The sequence below is a fragment of the Bos mutus genome, chromosome 15, assembly GCF_027580195.1.
Source record: "Bos mutus isolate GX-2022 chromosome 15, NWIPB_WYAK_1.1, whole genome shotgun sequence".
Classification (NCBI taxonomy): Eukaryota; Metazoa; Chordata; class Mammalia; order Artiodactyla; family Bovidae; genus Bos; species Bos mutus.
In genome coordinates, this window is record NC_091631.1 from 15,791,776 (window position 1) to 15,808,428 (window position 16,653).

The 16,653-nt window shown below is 46.3% G+C and overlaps 1 protein-coding gene across 1 annotated transcript in view; it reads right to left on the reverse strand.

Moving 5' to 3' along the window:
* Nucleotides 1-6,354, reverse strand: part of LDLRAD3 (low density lipoprotein receptor class A domain containing 3) — a 276,165-nt gene extending 269,811 nt beyond the window's left edge. The window contains exon 1 of the mRNA XM_070383545.1: nt 6,249-6,354. Coding sequence (XP_070239646.1) covers nt 6,249-6,294 — 46 coding nt within the window. The 5' untranslated portion in view covers nt 6,295-6,354. The remainder of the gene's footprint in view (nt 1-6,248) is intronic.
* Between the last annotated feature and the right edge of the window lie 10,299 nt (nt 6,355-16,653).

Genomic DNA, 16,653 nt, shown 5'->3' on the forward strand with positions numbered 1-16,653 from the left:
GCAAACTTTCAAAGATGCAAATGTGCACCTGGTTCCAACAAGGAACCAGGACTTGTGCCATCAATGTCAGTTGTGAGTGAAATTGCAGCTTGCTCTCCATCTCCTATTGCTGACAATCCTTCAGCTCTACCATCTCCCCCCTGCCTCCCTCCTCCAGTCAGTAACTCTTCGTGCCTCTCCATTTGATGTCAGCCCCTGTATGGGTCAGGAAGATCTCCTGGAGATGGGATTAGCTACCCACTCCAGTATTCTTGCCTGGAGAATTCCACGGAGAGAGGAGCCTGGAGGGCTACAATCCACGGGGTCATAAAGAGTTGGACAGGACTGAGCAAGTAACACTACACCTTTCAAGGCATTGTATTGTAAGATTTAAAATGTTTATTTTTTGTGTGTTTGTTTTTTATGTATTATTTGTGTGCAAAGTATTATAAACGTATTACAGAACAGTATTACATAGCTGATTCTGTTAGTTGGGTACATAGGCTAACTTCGTTGCACTTATGAACAAACTGGACTTACAAATACCCTCTTGGAATGGAACCCATTCCCATGTAGGGGACATACTATAAAGCTTCAAGAAGTTACCCAGAGACAAAAGGGAAGAAAACAAGACTCACAGGCTCAGGAAGCCAGGGCTCCCACCTGAAGAAGCCTTTGGGGAGAGGGTGTGATTTGAGGCTCCTGTGTCTGATGGATGATAAGGGACACTTCTCTCCCTCCAAACCCAGCGCTGCTCTCTTGGTAGCTCCTTTCTCCCTGCGAACTCACACACAGAAGAAGACAGCAGCAGACACTGCACATCGATGCTGGTCTTCTGAAGAGAGGAGGAAGCTAAAAACTCAAGGCTGGCTGGCCACCACTGAACAAAGGAACCGGACAGCTGGGAGGCAGTGTCTTAAAGGAATACAAGAGTTACTAAGTGACACAGAGCTTAACTTTCAAAGGACTTCAGAGAAGAAAGTACAAGACGCAAATTTCTCCAAAGCTCACAGGCTGCTAGTATAGACGATCCCCTCCGCCCACCTAGAGAAGGAACTCCAGTTGTAAAAGCTTTTGATGGGAAGGGGGAAGGAACCATGGGGAGGGAAGGGGAACCGAGAGAAACAATGACCGCTCTGTGGGGTGGAGGCAGGGGGACTTCCAGGGTGAGATTTCAACACGCAGCTCCCAAGGCAAACTTTCAGGGCGCTTCTCCTCCAGCTCACAGGGATAGTGAACCTCCCAAGTTTAAAAGGTCTTCAGGGAACCAAGTGGCTCTGGTGTCACCCACCACCTGCCTTTTACTTGCTTCCTCAGCCTATCTCTCCCAGGGGAATGAAATCCACAATCTCCAGCTTCACTTGCTTTCACTATCACACAAGAGCAAGAAGCAGGAGCGAAAGGTCAGGGCTGAGGCTATTTCTAGATAAAACCTATTTTCACATTGAACTTGTGGGGTTGCAGAAACAGAAAGCAGAAACCTGATGATGAAGAGACCCGTGGGAGGAGAAAACCTCTCTGAATCGCTGTATCTGGGAGACGCTTCTGGATGAGCAGTAAGAATGCTCCAGATGTATGGCAAGGTGGGGAATGCTCACACCAGACCCAGGGTTCGCAACTGGGGTGCTCAAGCTGGGCTGATTCTCAAGGGAAATGTGGGAACGGCTGGAGACATTGTTGGTTGTCACAACTCAGGGGGGCAGGGAGAAGGAGGCTGCTTCTGGCACCAAAGACCAGCGGTGCTGTAAACAAGCTACAATACAAAGGACAGCCCCCCACAACAAGGAGCCCTCCAGTCCCAACGCCAACAGCGCCAGGCTGAGAGATGCTTCCCCATAAACCCCAGCCCTGCAGCCATCTCCGAAACCCTAACCATCCTATCTGAAATAGACATTTGCCATCCCTCTGACCGGGCAGTTATCCTGTCACACAAGTCTACTTGTCCTGTGTGTGTGTGTGTGTGTGTGTGTGCGCTTAGTTGCTCAGTTGTGTCCAACTCTTTGCAACCCCATGGTCTGTAGCCCACCAGGTTCCTCTATCCATGGGATTCTCCAGGCAAGAACTGAAGTGGGTAGCCATTCCCTTCTCCAGGGGATCTTCCCAACCCAGGGGTCAAACCCGGTCTCCTGCATGGCAGTAGGACGCTTTACCAGCTAAGCCACCAAAAGTTTACTTAACCTGTGAGCAATATCAAACATCAAATGCATATGACAGGCAAATCCTGTATCCTCAGAGTACCTGGCTCTTCTCCCAGCAGACGTTTTAAGGGCACTCTTAAGACCCAAAAGGTAGATTCTTTCACAACAATTACAATAAAAGCAACACACACACAGGAGCAGCCATGTTTAAAAACCTCCCCAGTTGTTAGGTAGATGCTGAGGCAAAAATAGCTGCACAGTTAGGACGGCCCATGCATTTCCAAAATATTCCAAAGAGAGAAAGAGGGAAAAAGAACAAACAAGATAACTCCACAACCAAAAACAGATTTTCCCCCAGGGCTCTCTCATAGCTAAAACCAGTTCCATCCCTCTGACTTGTCTTCCATTTTTTAACTGTAAAATACCATAAACATGTAAGAAAAGGGGGGAAAGGTAAATATAGAATTTAATGAATGAAAACAAACCCCCATGTAACTACACCTCGGGTCAAGAAATGGAACCATGTCCAGTGGTATCTCCTGCCAGACATGCCTCTCCCATGCACAGAGCAAAAATATGGGCGCTATTTTGAAAGTTCTATCTTTACTCAAGGCCTGGGATTTATTTTTATGTATTTACCACAAATACCAACTGCTGTGACTGCAAAGTGAACAGATTTGGGAAGGGGGGCTGTTTATGGAAACAAACTCATGGATTGTTAATTCACAAAAGCACGTAGGGGGAAAGGCGTGGAAGGATGCCCGGAAATAGGGCGGAAAGCCCAGACTGGGGGCCTGGAGAGAAACTCGAGTCAGAATCTGGCACCCTGGGTACGGATAATCTTTCACGGACCACAAAATGACTTCCTGTCACACAATATCGTTGGAAAAACTCAACGGAATCACGTGTTTCAAGGGCGAGCAAAGCATCTCACACGTAGGAGATGAGGGTCCATAGATACTGGGTTCCCTATTCTCTCCTTTCCCGTGAAAAAGGGGAAGGTGGAAAAGGCCATGACTTTCGTAGATTATTTGATTAGAAACTCTCCTAATTCCCAGTTCTCTAAACCCTTTCACAAAGAAGACGATACAAACCCACTTTCAAGTTCTTCTGGTGACCTTGGCAACGAGACACCTAGACCAGTCTTGGAGGCCCTCCCTCTGCTCCTGGCTCACATCCTGCGCCTCTCCGTCACTTATCACAAAGGTAAAGGCCGAAGTGGACTGTCAGGAAAAAACACCTCACACCCCAGCAGGGAGCCTTCATCCGTCTCTTTGAAGACGAAAAGCAACAAGGTGTGTTTATTTGTACTTGCTGCACACAGCCTCATCGACGGGCCTAGGCTGCACAAAGCCACTCAGTTCGTTTAAAAATAATAATAATAATAAAACCCACCTGCTCACATCACTAAGCAGATCGCTCCAAAAGAAAAGGTCAACACCCACACTCCTGGTTACACACGGGGGAAATCAAGCCTTTTCATGGACAGGTAGAAAAGGTCAGGGAGTTCCTAAAAGGTCAACCAATAAGGAGGTGAACCGTCTAACCCCCACAAGGCCTGCCCACCATTAGACATCCTTCAGCATCCACGCATTTAAACCCACTGAGCCCACCTCGGCAAGGAAAGCTGGACCTCAAACAGCCTGAGCCTTTCTCACCGGATACATTAAAAAATAATAATGGTCGAAATCGATGCTTCACTTCCCTAACACAAACAGTAAAAACAAAGGAAGGAAAAAATATACACATGCATGCAAAGGTGTCTGAGAAGATTCCTGAAAAATAGAGGCCTCCAGATTGCTGTTGAAATGTCAGTGTCCTTCCAGTCCTACAAAGACCTGAAACTCAGAGTAGGGCTCCGCTCTGACCCCGAGTTTCTTCACAGACTATCAAAGGGAGAAAGAAATCCAAAGTGCCAAAGCACTGGCATTTATCATCTTTCTTGTTCGATCAACTTCCCAAAAGAGCATGGAGGTGGAGGATATGGGACAGAAGGACAGGGTCTTTGGCCCACTACGAAATGACCTACCATGCAGGCTTCAGGAGACGTGACCGGCCCTGTTCTCCGGTGACAAGTTAGGGCAAAGTAAAATCCCTGCTAGAAGGGTGATACTTAATATAACAGGAAAAATGCACACACTTCAACCTGCCTAGAGGTTTCTAAACTAGCAACTCACTGTAAAGGTGAGTCAAAACCACTCAAGCCCAAGAAACACGGGTAACAGAAAACCACCAGTTGGGACAGCTAGGTGTTTTGTAACTACCACCCCCCATCCTTCCCTCCCCACTATGACTGTTGTTCAGTCGTGTCCAACTCTTTGAACCCCATGGATTGTAGCACACCAGATTTCCCTGTCCTTCACTATCTCCTGGAGTTTGCTCAAACCCACTCTGACTATTCTACTTACTTTAGCCCTATTTTACACGTACACACATATTAACCAGTGCTGACCAGAGAAAGACAAAATTAACTGTACAGCTATTTTTACAGTGATGAAGACTCAACGAAAGCCACCCAGTACTAACTGGGAGATGCAATAAATAACAGTTTCTACTGGGCCTCAGGCAGTTCCCTGAGGACATGCACAAGACCTGGCTTCTGGACTGTCCTACTTGGGTTTTATCAGGGGACACACCAGGTCAATACAAATAGAAAGCATGAATCTAGGCAGGTCTTTGTGTCTGAGATGTCCAGGAAACCTCCCAGTTCTAACAGCCTCCAAATAATCACTCGTCCCTACCTGTGACTGCCAACGCCCCCTGGAAACCCTCTCCCTGGGGTGGCTGAGTAGTTCAGGACAAACAGGACACTCTGACCCACACCTGGTTAAAAATCCACAGCAGCCACCAGCATTCCACCCTCCCTGGAAGCCGCAGAAAACCCACAGACATCTAAGCGGGAGTCTCAGAGGAGTGGGGATGATGTCATAGGTCTTAGAGTGGGGGAAGGCTACCCAGTGGATTCTCAGGATGGCCAGGACCAGGGACTCCAAACAAGGAGGAGGGTTTGTCTTTCCTAGTGCACATCTGGCAGGGAGGGGGAAGCCTGGAATTAAGTGAGGCTCAACTTCCCCAACAAATACACCCCCAAAGATACTTCCACCTCAAGTAGCTAGAAGTATGTGGGAGAATCGAGCATGAATTAGACATGTAGATGGCACCAACTTCAGAAAGTTCACGCTGCCCTGCCATCTACTTTCCCGTGCACCAGCTGCCCAGAAATAACTATGGGGGGGTCAAGGGCCTGCCGACCCTTGGAGGGGGCAGCTGACAGCTGTGACCAGAGGGCAGGGGCAGGGGAACAGCTCCGGGCTGGAATCTGGAGCGTGCCCACATCAGCAGAAAAGTTCCAGAGAACGTCACGCTGCTCCTGAAGACCTCAGGGTGCACACGCTAAAGGCGATGCCAGGTTCAAAGGGTGGCAGATGAACCCCGTGCCCTCTCCCAGGGCATCTTGCCGGACAGGGCGTCCACCGTAAGGCGAGTGGGGGTGATCAGATGATTTAAATAAATGTCCTGCTCCCAGAAGCAGTGGGAAAGATGAATAATTCCCAGGTCCGGCCCTGCTTCATCTCCCTTTGCTTAAACCAAACAGTCCCAGGGAGGAATGGATGGGAAGGGCGATACCACCCGCCCGGCGGACCAGGTAGGAAACTGACGCACGGGGGTGCACACAAGACCCAAAGGGGCCCTGGGGAGGCTATCGCAGCACGCAGCACCCCGCGTCTGGGATGCTGGGATCAGGGAAGCGTTCTCTCCTCTCCCCACCCTTCTTCCTTTCTTCTACACAACACACAACACACACACACACACACACACACACACACACACGAACTCTCCAGCTACGCCCAATCGGGGCAGCTGCCGGGCTCCCCAGAGCCGGACTGCACACAAAGCCCCGCCCGTGCATACACCACACAGCACAAGCCGGCGCGCACGCCCACACAATAGGACGGCGCGCACCCCGCCGCGGCCCCTCGCCGGGGTCCCGGCCAGCCCGGCGCCGGGGTCCGCCCTCTGTGCACACCCGCGCCGGGAGACGCAGCCCGGGCAAGGGGAGGGGGCACGATCGCAGCCCCGCCGCCGCGCCCCGCGCCCCTCAGAAAGTTCTCCGGACGCCCCCCGACTCACCCGCGGCGCTGCTCAGCAGCAGGCACAGCGGCCCCAGCAGCCACATGGCGCGGCCGCCGCTCCCGCTGCCCGGCGCCGTCGCTGCCCCCGCGGCCTCGGCGACGACCCCGCCCCTCGCGGCGCCGGCCCCGCCCCCGCGGTCCCGCCTCCCGCCCGCCCCGCCCTCTCAGCCTGGCCGGCCTGGCCCCGCTCTGCGAAGTTTTCGCGAGCATCCGGGCCGCGCGCCGCCCGCGTCCTGCCCCGGTTGTCCAGGCTCAGAGAGGTCGCCAAGGGGGCCACGGAGGGTCCGGCCCTGGCGGCCGCTCGCCATCAACCCCCTCTGGCTGCGAGGATGTAACAGTCCAGGCCCGGTCCTCGCCTTCTCTTTCTCTTTTTCCTCCCACTTCTGTTCCTCCATCCTTCGAGGATGCAGCGCTCACCACCTCCTCAAGTCCCAAACTTGAATTCTTTACAGAACTAACTACAGAATGAGTTTACTCCAGGGAAGGAAAGAAGTTGAAAGAATTGGCCAAATGTTATGAGAAAGAAAAAATATATATATATGTATGTATGTATGTATTATTTTTAGTAGCAATATGGAATACGAGGAGTGCTTCTCAAACTTTTCAAATGCATCCGACGCACCTGGACTCGGACTCAGTAAGTATTGGGTGGGGCCTGCGATTCTGCTTTTCTAAGAAGCTTTCAGGTGATTTGGAAACTGATGGTGAACCACAAGTGGAGTAGGCACACAGCTTTAGCCTGTGCTTTATTTCCTCTGGATCTTGTCTGCCTAGACCAAGGGACTTTGGGGCCCCAGTTTGCAGAAAAGGAAAGTAAATGTGAAAGTAGAAGCCCAAATACAAAAAGAACAGCTGCTCCAGTGCAGTTGGGGCTCCAAGACAGCACTGGTGACAATTGCCAGAGGATTTAGACGGAGGAAGAATCAATGACGCTTTCGGTGTCCACTGTCCAGCCCCTTCCTTCTCCAGAAAAAAAAAGCAAGAAAAAATGCAAGTCATCACCCCAAACTGGAAATATCCATTAACTGAGAAATGGATAAAGAAATTGTGTCCTGTCACTTAATGAAGCAACAGGTGCTGCTGCTTTAGTCACTCAGTCGTGTCCAACTCTTGGGACCCAGTGGATTGTAGCCCTCCAGGCTATACGGTTCTCTGTCCAAACAGTTCTCCAGGCAGGAATACTGAAGTGAGTTGCCATTTCCTGCTCCAGGGGATCTTCCTGACTCAGGGATTGAACCCCGGGTCTCCTGTACTGCAGGCAGGTTCTTTACCGACAAAGTCACAAGTGGCTCAACATGAATGAATCTCAGAAGTGTGCTAGGAGAAAGAATCCAGGCTCCAAGGGGGCATTCTGTATGACTCCATTTATAAGACATGAGGGATGAGGACAGGGAGGGAAGCAAAGCCATAGGGACCAAAATCAGCTCAGCAGACACCAGGATCTGGCCTGGGGAAGGACCAGTGCAAAGGGTCACAAGGGAACATTGTGGAGCAGTGAGACTGTTCTCAATTTGATTATGGTAGTGGTGGTGGCAATGGCACCCCACTCCAGTACTCTTGCCTGGAAAATCCCATGGATGGAGGAGCCTGGAAGGCTGCAGTCCATGGGGTTGCTAAGAGTCGGACACGACTGAGCAACTTCACTTTCACTTTTCACTTTCATGCACTGGAGAAGGAAATGGCAACCCACTCTGGTGTTCTTGCCTGGAGAATCCCAGGGACAGGGGAGCCTGGTGGGCTGCCGTCTCTGGGGTCGCACAGAGTCGGACACGACTGAAGTGACTTAGCAGCAGTGGTGGTGGCTATTGTTGTATACAAGACATACATAACTTTATGCGTTTGTGAAAACTTAGAGAACTACATCCCTAAAACCCACACCTAAAGCAAGTGCATTTTAATGTGTATAAACCATACCTGTTTGAAGGAGCTGGGAGGGCATGGGTGCCGGAACTGCTAGGTAAGAGAAGTTGTGGATGGGATACCCACATTAGATTTGAGATGAACGGGAGAAACCACAGAAGATACTGAGATTCAGTGTCTTTGCATTTTAATTATCTGCTCTAGGCTGGAAATATAAAGGTTAAAGTGGATCAGGTCAAAATTTTAAAAATAACAACAATGGTTCAAGGTAATGAGAAAATGTGATGCCATATAGGCAAGTTGAGCAAGTTCCATATTACAAAGTACTTTGTTAAATATGGAAAACACAAACAAATTCTCCAAAACATTTAGCCTCTGGGGGTTTTCTTCTGGGGTCCACAAGGACTAGGGTGCTCATCTCATGGGCTTCAGAGAATTTTAAAACCCCCAATGTTTTATGCAAATTTCAAGTGTGTATGAGTACATACATTTTCCCAGGAAGTGTGTTGGAATGAAGCCTCTGACCTCTGATAATGATACAGAAGAAGGCAAATAATTTCTCCTACAGCTGTTCATTTGCCTCCAAATATTAGAAATATGAAAGGAGGAATGGACCTGACCCAGTACCATCTTTCTTATTTCCCTGTGTTCCTCTGGGCACTTGAGCTTCAACTCTGTAAGTGCCTGGTTTACTTCCTGCCTCTCTGTCTCTGTCTCAATTTCTCTCTCTCCCCTCTCCCCCTGCCCCCTCCACACACACACGCACACACATTTCTTTTAAATATATTAATGTCCTTGAGACCATTCCAACTATGTAAAGCCCTCTTTACATTCCATGTTGTTTTTATACTTCTATTGAAACACTCTCAGCCTCCCCACCGTTTAAGCTGTTTAGTTCAATTCAGTTATTCAGTCGTGTCCAACTCTTTGTGACCCCCATGGACTGGAGCATGCCAGGCTTCCCTGTCCTTCACCAACTCCCAGAGCTTGCTCAAACTCATTTCCATCGAGTCAGTGATGCCATCTAACCATCTCATCCTCTGTCGTCCCCCTCTCCTCCCACCTTCAATCTTTTCCAGTATCAGGGTCTTTTCAAATGAGTCCGTTTTTCGCATCAGGTGGCCAAAGTGTTGGAGTTTCAGCTTCAGCATCAGTCTTTCCAATGAATATTCAGGACTGATCTCCTTTAGAATGGACTGGTTGGATCTCCTTGCAGTCCAAGGGACTCTCAAGAGTCTTCTCCAACACCACAGTTCAAAAGCATCAGTTCTTCGGCGCTCAGCTTTCTTTATGGTCCAACTCTTACATACATACATGACTACTCGAAAAACCATAGCTTTGACAAGACATACCTTTGTCGGCAAAGTAATGTCTCTGCTTTTTAATATGCTGTCTAGATTGGTCATGGCTTTTCTTCCAAGGAGCAAATGTCTTTTAATTTCACGGCTGCAGTCACCATCTGCAATGATTTTGGAGCCCCCCAAAATAAAGTCCGTCACTGTTTGCCCATCTATTTGCCATGAAGTGATGGGACTGGATGCCATGATCTTAGTTTTTTGAATGTTGAGTTTCAAACCAGCTTTTTCACTCTCCTCTTTCACTTTTATCAAGAGGCTCTTTAATTCCTCTTTGCTTTCTGCCACAAGGGTGGTGTCATCTGCATATCTGAGGTTATTGATATTTCTCTGGCAATCTTGATTCCAGCTTGTGCTTCATCCAGCCCAGCATTTTACATGATGTACAATTCAGTTCAGTTCAGTCCCTCAGTCGTGTCCGACTCTTTGCTACCCCATGAATTGCAGCACGCCAGGCCTCCCTGTCCATCACCAACTCCCAGAGTTCACTGAGACTCACGTCCATCGAGTCGGTGATGCCATCCAGCCATCTCATCCTCTGTCGTCCCCTTCTCCTCCTGCCCCCAATCCCTCCCAGCATCAGAGTCTTTTCCAATGAGTCAACTCTTTGCATGAGGTGGCCAAAGTACTGGAGTTTCAGCTTTAGCATCATTCCTTCCAAAGAACACCCAGGGCTGATCTCCTTCAGAATGGACTGGTTGGATCTCCTTGCAGTCCAAGGGACTCTCAAGAGTCTTCTCCAACACCACAGTTCAAAAGCATCAATTCTTAAGCGCTCAGCTTTCTTCATGGTCCAACTCTCACATCCATACATGACTACTGGAAAAACCATAGCCTTGACTAGATGGACCTTTGTTGGCAAAGTAATGTCTCTGCTTTTCAATATGCTATCTAGGTTGGTCATAACTTTCCTTCCAAGGAGTAAGTGTCTTTTAATTTCATGGCTGCAATCACCATCTGCAGTGATTTTGGAGCTCAAAAAAATAAAGTCTGACACTGTTTCCACTGTTTCCCCATCTATTTCCCATGAAGTGATAGGACCAGATGCCATGATCTTCGTTTTCTGAATGTTGAGCTTTAAGCCAACTTTTTCACTCTCCTCTTTCACTTTCATCAAGAGGCTTTTTAGTTCCTCTTCACTTTCTGTCATAATGGTGGTGTCATCTGCATATCTGAGGTTATTGATATTTCTCCTGGCAATCTTGATTCCAACTTGTGCTTCATCCAGCCCAGCGTTTCTCATGATGTACTCTACATATAAGTTAAATAAGCAGGGTGACAATATACAGCCTTGACTACTCCTTTTCCTATTTGGAAGCAGTCTGATGTACTCTGCATATAAATTAAATAAGCAGGGTGACAATATACAGCCTTGATGTACTCCTTTCCCTGTTTGGAACCAGTTCGTTGTTCCATGTCCGGTTCTAACTGTTGCTTCTTAACCTGCATACGATTTCTCAAGAGGCACATAAGGTGGTCTGGTATTCCCATCTCTTGAAGAATTTTCCACAGTTTGTTGTGATCCACACAGTCAAAGGCTTTGTTGTAGTTAATAAAGCAGAAGTAGATGTTTTTCTGGAACTCTCTTGCTTTTTCTATGATCCAATGGATGTTGGCAATTTGATCTCTGGTTCCTCTGCCTTTTCTGCCAGTTCTTTGGAATTCTGTCAAAAGCACAGGACCCTCAGCTTCCGGAAAATGTAATAGGGTCCACTGCTAATTGTTCAGATCTCAGGGAGCCAATCCCAAGTCTTTTTTTTTTTCAGTTGGTTTCATAAAAATAAAAATCAGAGTGCTTCATGGCTCTTATTTACCAAAAATGAGACACTCTGAGCTTGGATGTGTGCTTCAAACATGGCTTCACATTGTTAAAGAAGGGAAAGAGTTTTGTGTCACTGTGGTCTTTGGTAGAATGATCTATAGTTCTCATGCTTTTTCTCATCAACTCCTCACAGCAGCTCCAGCCACATCACACATGAAAATAGCACAAACTAGACTTGAGCTCAGCTTCTTCTTCATTGTTCAGTCGCTAAGTCATGTTTGATTCTTGGTGATCCCATGAGCTGCAATTTGCCAGGCCTCTCTGTCCTTCACTATCTCCTGAAGTTTGCTCAAACTCATGTGCATTGAGTCAATGATGCCATCCAACCATCTCATTCTCTGTCATCCCCTTCTCCTCTTGCCCTCAATCTTTCCCAGCATCAAGGTCTCTTCCAGTGAATTGGCTTTTCGCATCAGGTGGCCAGAGTATTGAAGCTTCAGCTTCAGCATCATTCCCTCCAGTGAATAAGCTTCTTCTTACCTGTGCTCCAGTTCTCTTCCTAGTCTGTGACTTTGGGCAAATGATTAGACTCTCTGAGCTTTAGTTACCTTATCTGTAAAATGGGAATAATAAGACACCCTAGATCTTAGGGTTGCTGTCAGGATTCAGTGAGCTATGTGAAGTCTTTTGCACAGTACCTTGCCCATAATAATTGCTCAAGAAAAAGTAGATGCTGGTGTGCTTGTGGTTACGGTTCACACTACAAGGCAGCTGCTGTGGTAGCCAGTCTCCACGATGGCACTCAGAGATCCTTGGCTTTTGGTATTTGTGCTTTCTGTAGTCCCCTCCCATAATCCCTTCCACACTGGCCTGGCTGACTCGTGTGACCAGTAGATATTGTGGAAGTGGCAGAGGGTACCCTTGAAGGCTGGATCACAAAGGACATAGCACTTTCTTCCTTGCTCCCTCCGATCCCTTGCTCTGGATGAAGTCAGCCACTGTGTTGGGAGGACACTCAAGAAGTCCTGTGGATAAGCCCACAGGGAGAGGGACTGAGCTTCCTGCCAACTTGGACTGAACCATCTTGGCAGCAGAACCTTAAGTCTCAATCAAGCCCTCAGATGACTGTGCCTGGACCAATATCTGACCGGCTATTGCAAGAAATCCTGAGCTGGAACCACCCAGCCACTCCCAAATTCCTGATCTACAGAAACTATCAGAGATAATAAGTATGTATTGTTGTTTTAAACCACTGACTTCCAGGTGATTATTTAGCAGTAGATAACTAGTACTTCTGCCTTTAAAGCCATCCAGGGGATTGGCTCAATGATTCTATAGGACCTTATAAATGACTGCATAATTGGAAAACACTTTGAATTTTGACGGCTGCTTAGTAAGCACTCAAATGTTTGTTTTATTGTTATCATGGTTTATTCTGAAATTACTGTCATTATCATCACCTTTTTTCCAAAGCACTTAGGCCACATTCAGACTTTAAAAAAAGGTTTTAACTCCAGGAAGAGTAAAGATGTGGGTAGAACTAACAAGCAGAGGAAGAGCCGCGGGACACCAGAGAGACAGAGAGAAACTACTTACAAAATGCTTACCGGAAACTAGTAGACATTCGCTTCATAAAAATCAAGGTAGATGGCCTTGCTCCCTTCCTCCCTTAGTTATTTCCTTGGCTCACAGTTTCACATGGGCGCCATCCTTCCTGCTGTATGCTCTCCCTGTCATTCATCTGCTTTTTGTTCCTTCTGGGATGTAAAGAAAACAGAAATTCGCTTGAGGATACAGTCACAGAAGGCTCGTTCCCCTCCACACGGAGTGGATGCTGGAATCTGCCGGCTGAGAGGCTGCCTGGTGGAAGAAGATGACTGCGCTCTTCCCGAAATGTATGCCCACGCGAGCTGTCTCCCCCATACCACGACTATCATGACGCGTCAGTCAAGTAAACTACTCCACAAGGGCTTTGGAGCAGCGTGACACACCTGGGCCCCTCGGTCCCCCCACTTACCAGCTCCGTGAGGCTGAGAAAGTCACTTTCTCTGTCTTTCAGAGTCAAATTACTCTGAGTGCCATTTTCCTGTGCAGTGGGCGTAACAGTTTTACCCACCTCCTGGGGTTGTTGCATGAAGCAGGAGGACTCACTGATTCCCTCACTTATTTGACAGTTGTTTAGAGAGAACTGTGTCAAACACTGTTCTGGACTCTGGTTTGCTGCTGTGAACACACCTTTCCTTGTACTCACAGAGCTCACAGTCTAACTGGGGAGACAGACAGACATCAAATTGACATGTAATACAGTGTCCTTTATCATAAGGGCTATGTGAGGCATTCAGCAGTTTCTGACTCACAGTCTTCATTTGTTCAGCCCTTATTTGCATTACTTGCTGAGGGCCTACATTTGAGGGGTAAGTAATACCAGGAAACATGAAGGTTAAAACTTCGAATGTCTGCAGTAGGCAACCTCTGAGATGGCCCTCAATGATCTTACTTCCTGGAATTCACACTTTTACGTCATTCCCTCCCTTGAATGTTGCTGGACCTAGTGACTCAGTTCTAACAAAGAGAATACAGCCAAAGTATTCCAAAACTGTGCTCAGTCACTCAGTCATGTCTGACTCTTGGTGGCCCTATGAAGTATAGTCCTCCAGTCTCCTCTGTCCATGGGATTCTCCAGGCAAGAATACTGGAGGGGGTTGCCATGCCCTTCTCCAAGATATCTTCCTGACCCAGGGATCAAACCCACATCTCTTACATCTCCTGCATCAGCAGGTGGGTTCTTTACCACTAGGGCCACCTAGATCATACCAACACTCAGGCTCCTGTTTCTTTCTCTCTCTCTCCCTGTCTCCCTCACCAGTTGCCAATTTCCAAACTGTACTATGGAAAGATTCAATTGGCAAGGAAGTATAAAGGCTTCTAGCGACAGCTAGTAAGGTACTAAGACCCTCAATCCAATGAACCCACCAACAACTGAATCCCGCCAATAACCACATGACTGAACTTGGAGGCAAATCTTCCCCTCAGTCAAGCCTTCAGATGAGATCCAACCCTAGCTGACTGCTTGGCTACAACTTCATGAGAGACCTTAAACAGAGGAACCCAGCTAACTGTGCCCAGATTCCTGACCCAGGATAACTGGAAGATTATATGCTTGTTGTTTTAAGGCACTAAATTTTGAGATAATCGGTTATAGACCAACAGATAACTAATACAAAAGCCTTACTGTAAACACTGAGTCTGTGAACATTCAGCATTATTGAATCTCACTTACCCATTAGCCTGAGGAAGGCAGTAGGAGAGAATTGTCATTAACCAAGTGTCTGCATCAAACATTGTATATTTATGATCACATCTATCTTCACAGCAATCTCTGAGTTGAATGTTATGATGCCTTTTGCACAGATGGGGAAATCTGAGGTGCAGAAGTGACTGGCCCAAAATAACCCACAAAGTAAACCAAGATTTGAAGCCAGATCCTTTTGATTCCAAAGGATTCCCACAATACCATTCTGAGCCTTGCTGCCTTCTATAGCAAAACAACATCTTATTCATAAAACTTAGAAGGTGTGAGCAGCTTGAAAGGTAATGTGCTCACTGGGTTTGGGGCTAGACAGGTAGAAATGCTCAACACATCAAATGGAACTTGATTTATTATGCAATACAATTCAACTCCCAGAAAACTTTTCTAGATGTGTCTAATTATAGTAGTTTCCACACTCCCAAAAATGCTGAGTATGAGAGTTCTCCCAGCTAGAAATTAAAGTCATCCCAGAGCTGCCAAATGTATAGATATATTTTTAAATTGTCAGACTAATCTACAGAGAAATACTGCTGGGAACCAGCACAGTTCTTGTAATTCATGTTTAATAAAGTCACTAGCTTGAGGAAGAGAGATCTTCTGACATTTATAAATGAAAAATTTGTACCATCTGAAAGGATGAAAATTTTACCCCTCATTTAGAAAAAACATGCAGCTTGTTATTTATTTTAATGTCTCAGTTTTACTGCCCCTTGAATGAAGTTGTCTACATCCTTAAAAGAGTTATTTTTCATTTGTGATCAGGCCTGGAACCAATGAACAATTATATGAAAAAGAATTTAACCTGAAATTTATTAACTGGGCCTTGTTGCCAGCTTTCATCACAGACTTTTTTTTTTTTTCTTTCTCAATTGGAAAGGGGGGAAAAGGTAGATTTATTAAATGTATAAATCTATTCTTGGTCTATCAGTTTGAGAGGGAAAACTGTCATTGAATTATATACAATAGACCTGTGGTGTGCAATATGGTAGCCTTTAACTGCTTGTAGCCCCAAATAGATATACTGAGCACTTGAAATGTGGCTATTGTGATAGGAGCTAAGTAAAAAGCCAAACTGAATTTCAGGTTCAGTACAAAAGAGAATGTAAAAGATCTCAATAATATTTACACTGACCATAGGTTGACATAAGGGATTTAGATGTATAGGTTTATATAAAATAATATTCAAATTAACTCCACTGGTATCTTACTACTTTAATGTGGAAATTTTAAAATTTCACATGTAGCTTGCATTTGGGGCTCACAACATATTTCTTTTCAAGGTAACTGATAATAGATGTTTTATCTGATGAATGACCACACGACATGTCTGCTTTCCTGGCATCATTGTTAAATGTAAGTTCACTTGAAGATCACTGACTTGAGAGAAACTTTTTTTCTCCCAGTTTCTTCATCTAAATAATTTTGTTCCCAACCCTTCTTAACCTTATATTCTGGTCATCCAAGTCAATGAGATAAAAGTGATTTTAATGTCATTATTTCAATATTACAAATGCACCACAGGGTCCAAAAGAAGGAAGGGAGGGAAATGAATAGAGAAGAAAGGAAGCGTCTTTTTAAACATTATGAACATTTGGCGCTTGGGTTCTGAAAAGTAAGATTTCCTGAAGTAAGATTTCAGTAGGGAAATTTATACAGTAATTAACTAACAAGCCAAAAGTGATAGGAGATATTCACTCAGTGATAAATGGGAGACAATGCTTCCATGATCTCCTTCCCTAAGTAACAGACTCTTTCATAGACAAACAGGCAAGCAGTGCTTTAACACAAGTACTGAGAAAAAAAAAATCATCTGGAAGGTAAGTAGATTTACATTTTTAAACTGACATTATTGGAACATTCTTCCTGCACCATGAAAACTCTGCTTTAATAATTTACGTTGTTTTTCTCTGTTCACCTCAGCCTACTTCTTTTAAACACCTCTTGAAGTTAGATTCTTTGGGCTTGATTGATTTTAATGTTTAAAAGCTTAATTTTGGGGCACTGTCTGATTGCCTGATCTGGAGCTGATGCCGTGTGGGTTTGCAGTTCAGTTCTGGATGGCAGGGGTGTAGAGAAGAGGGATTTTTTGTGTGTGCATCTTTCAGTGAATTCCCAC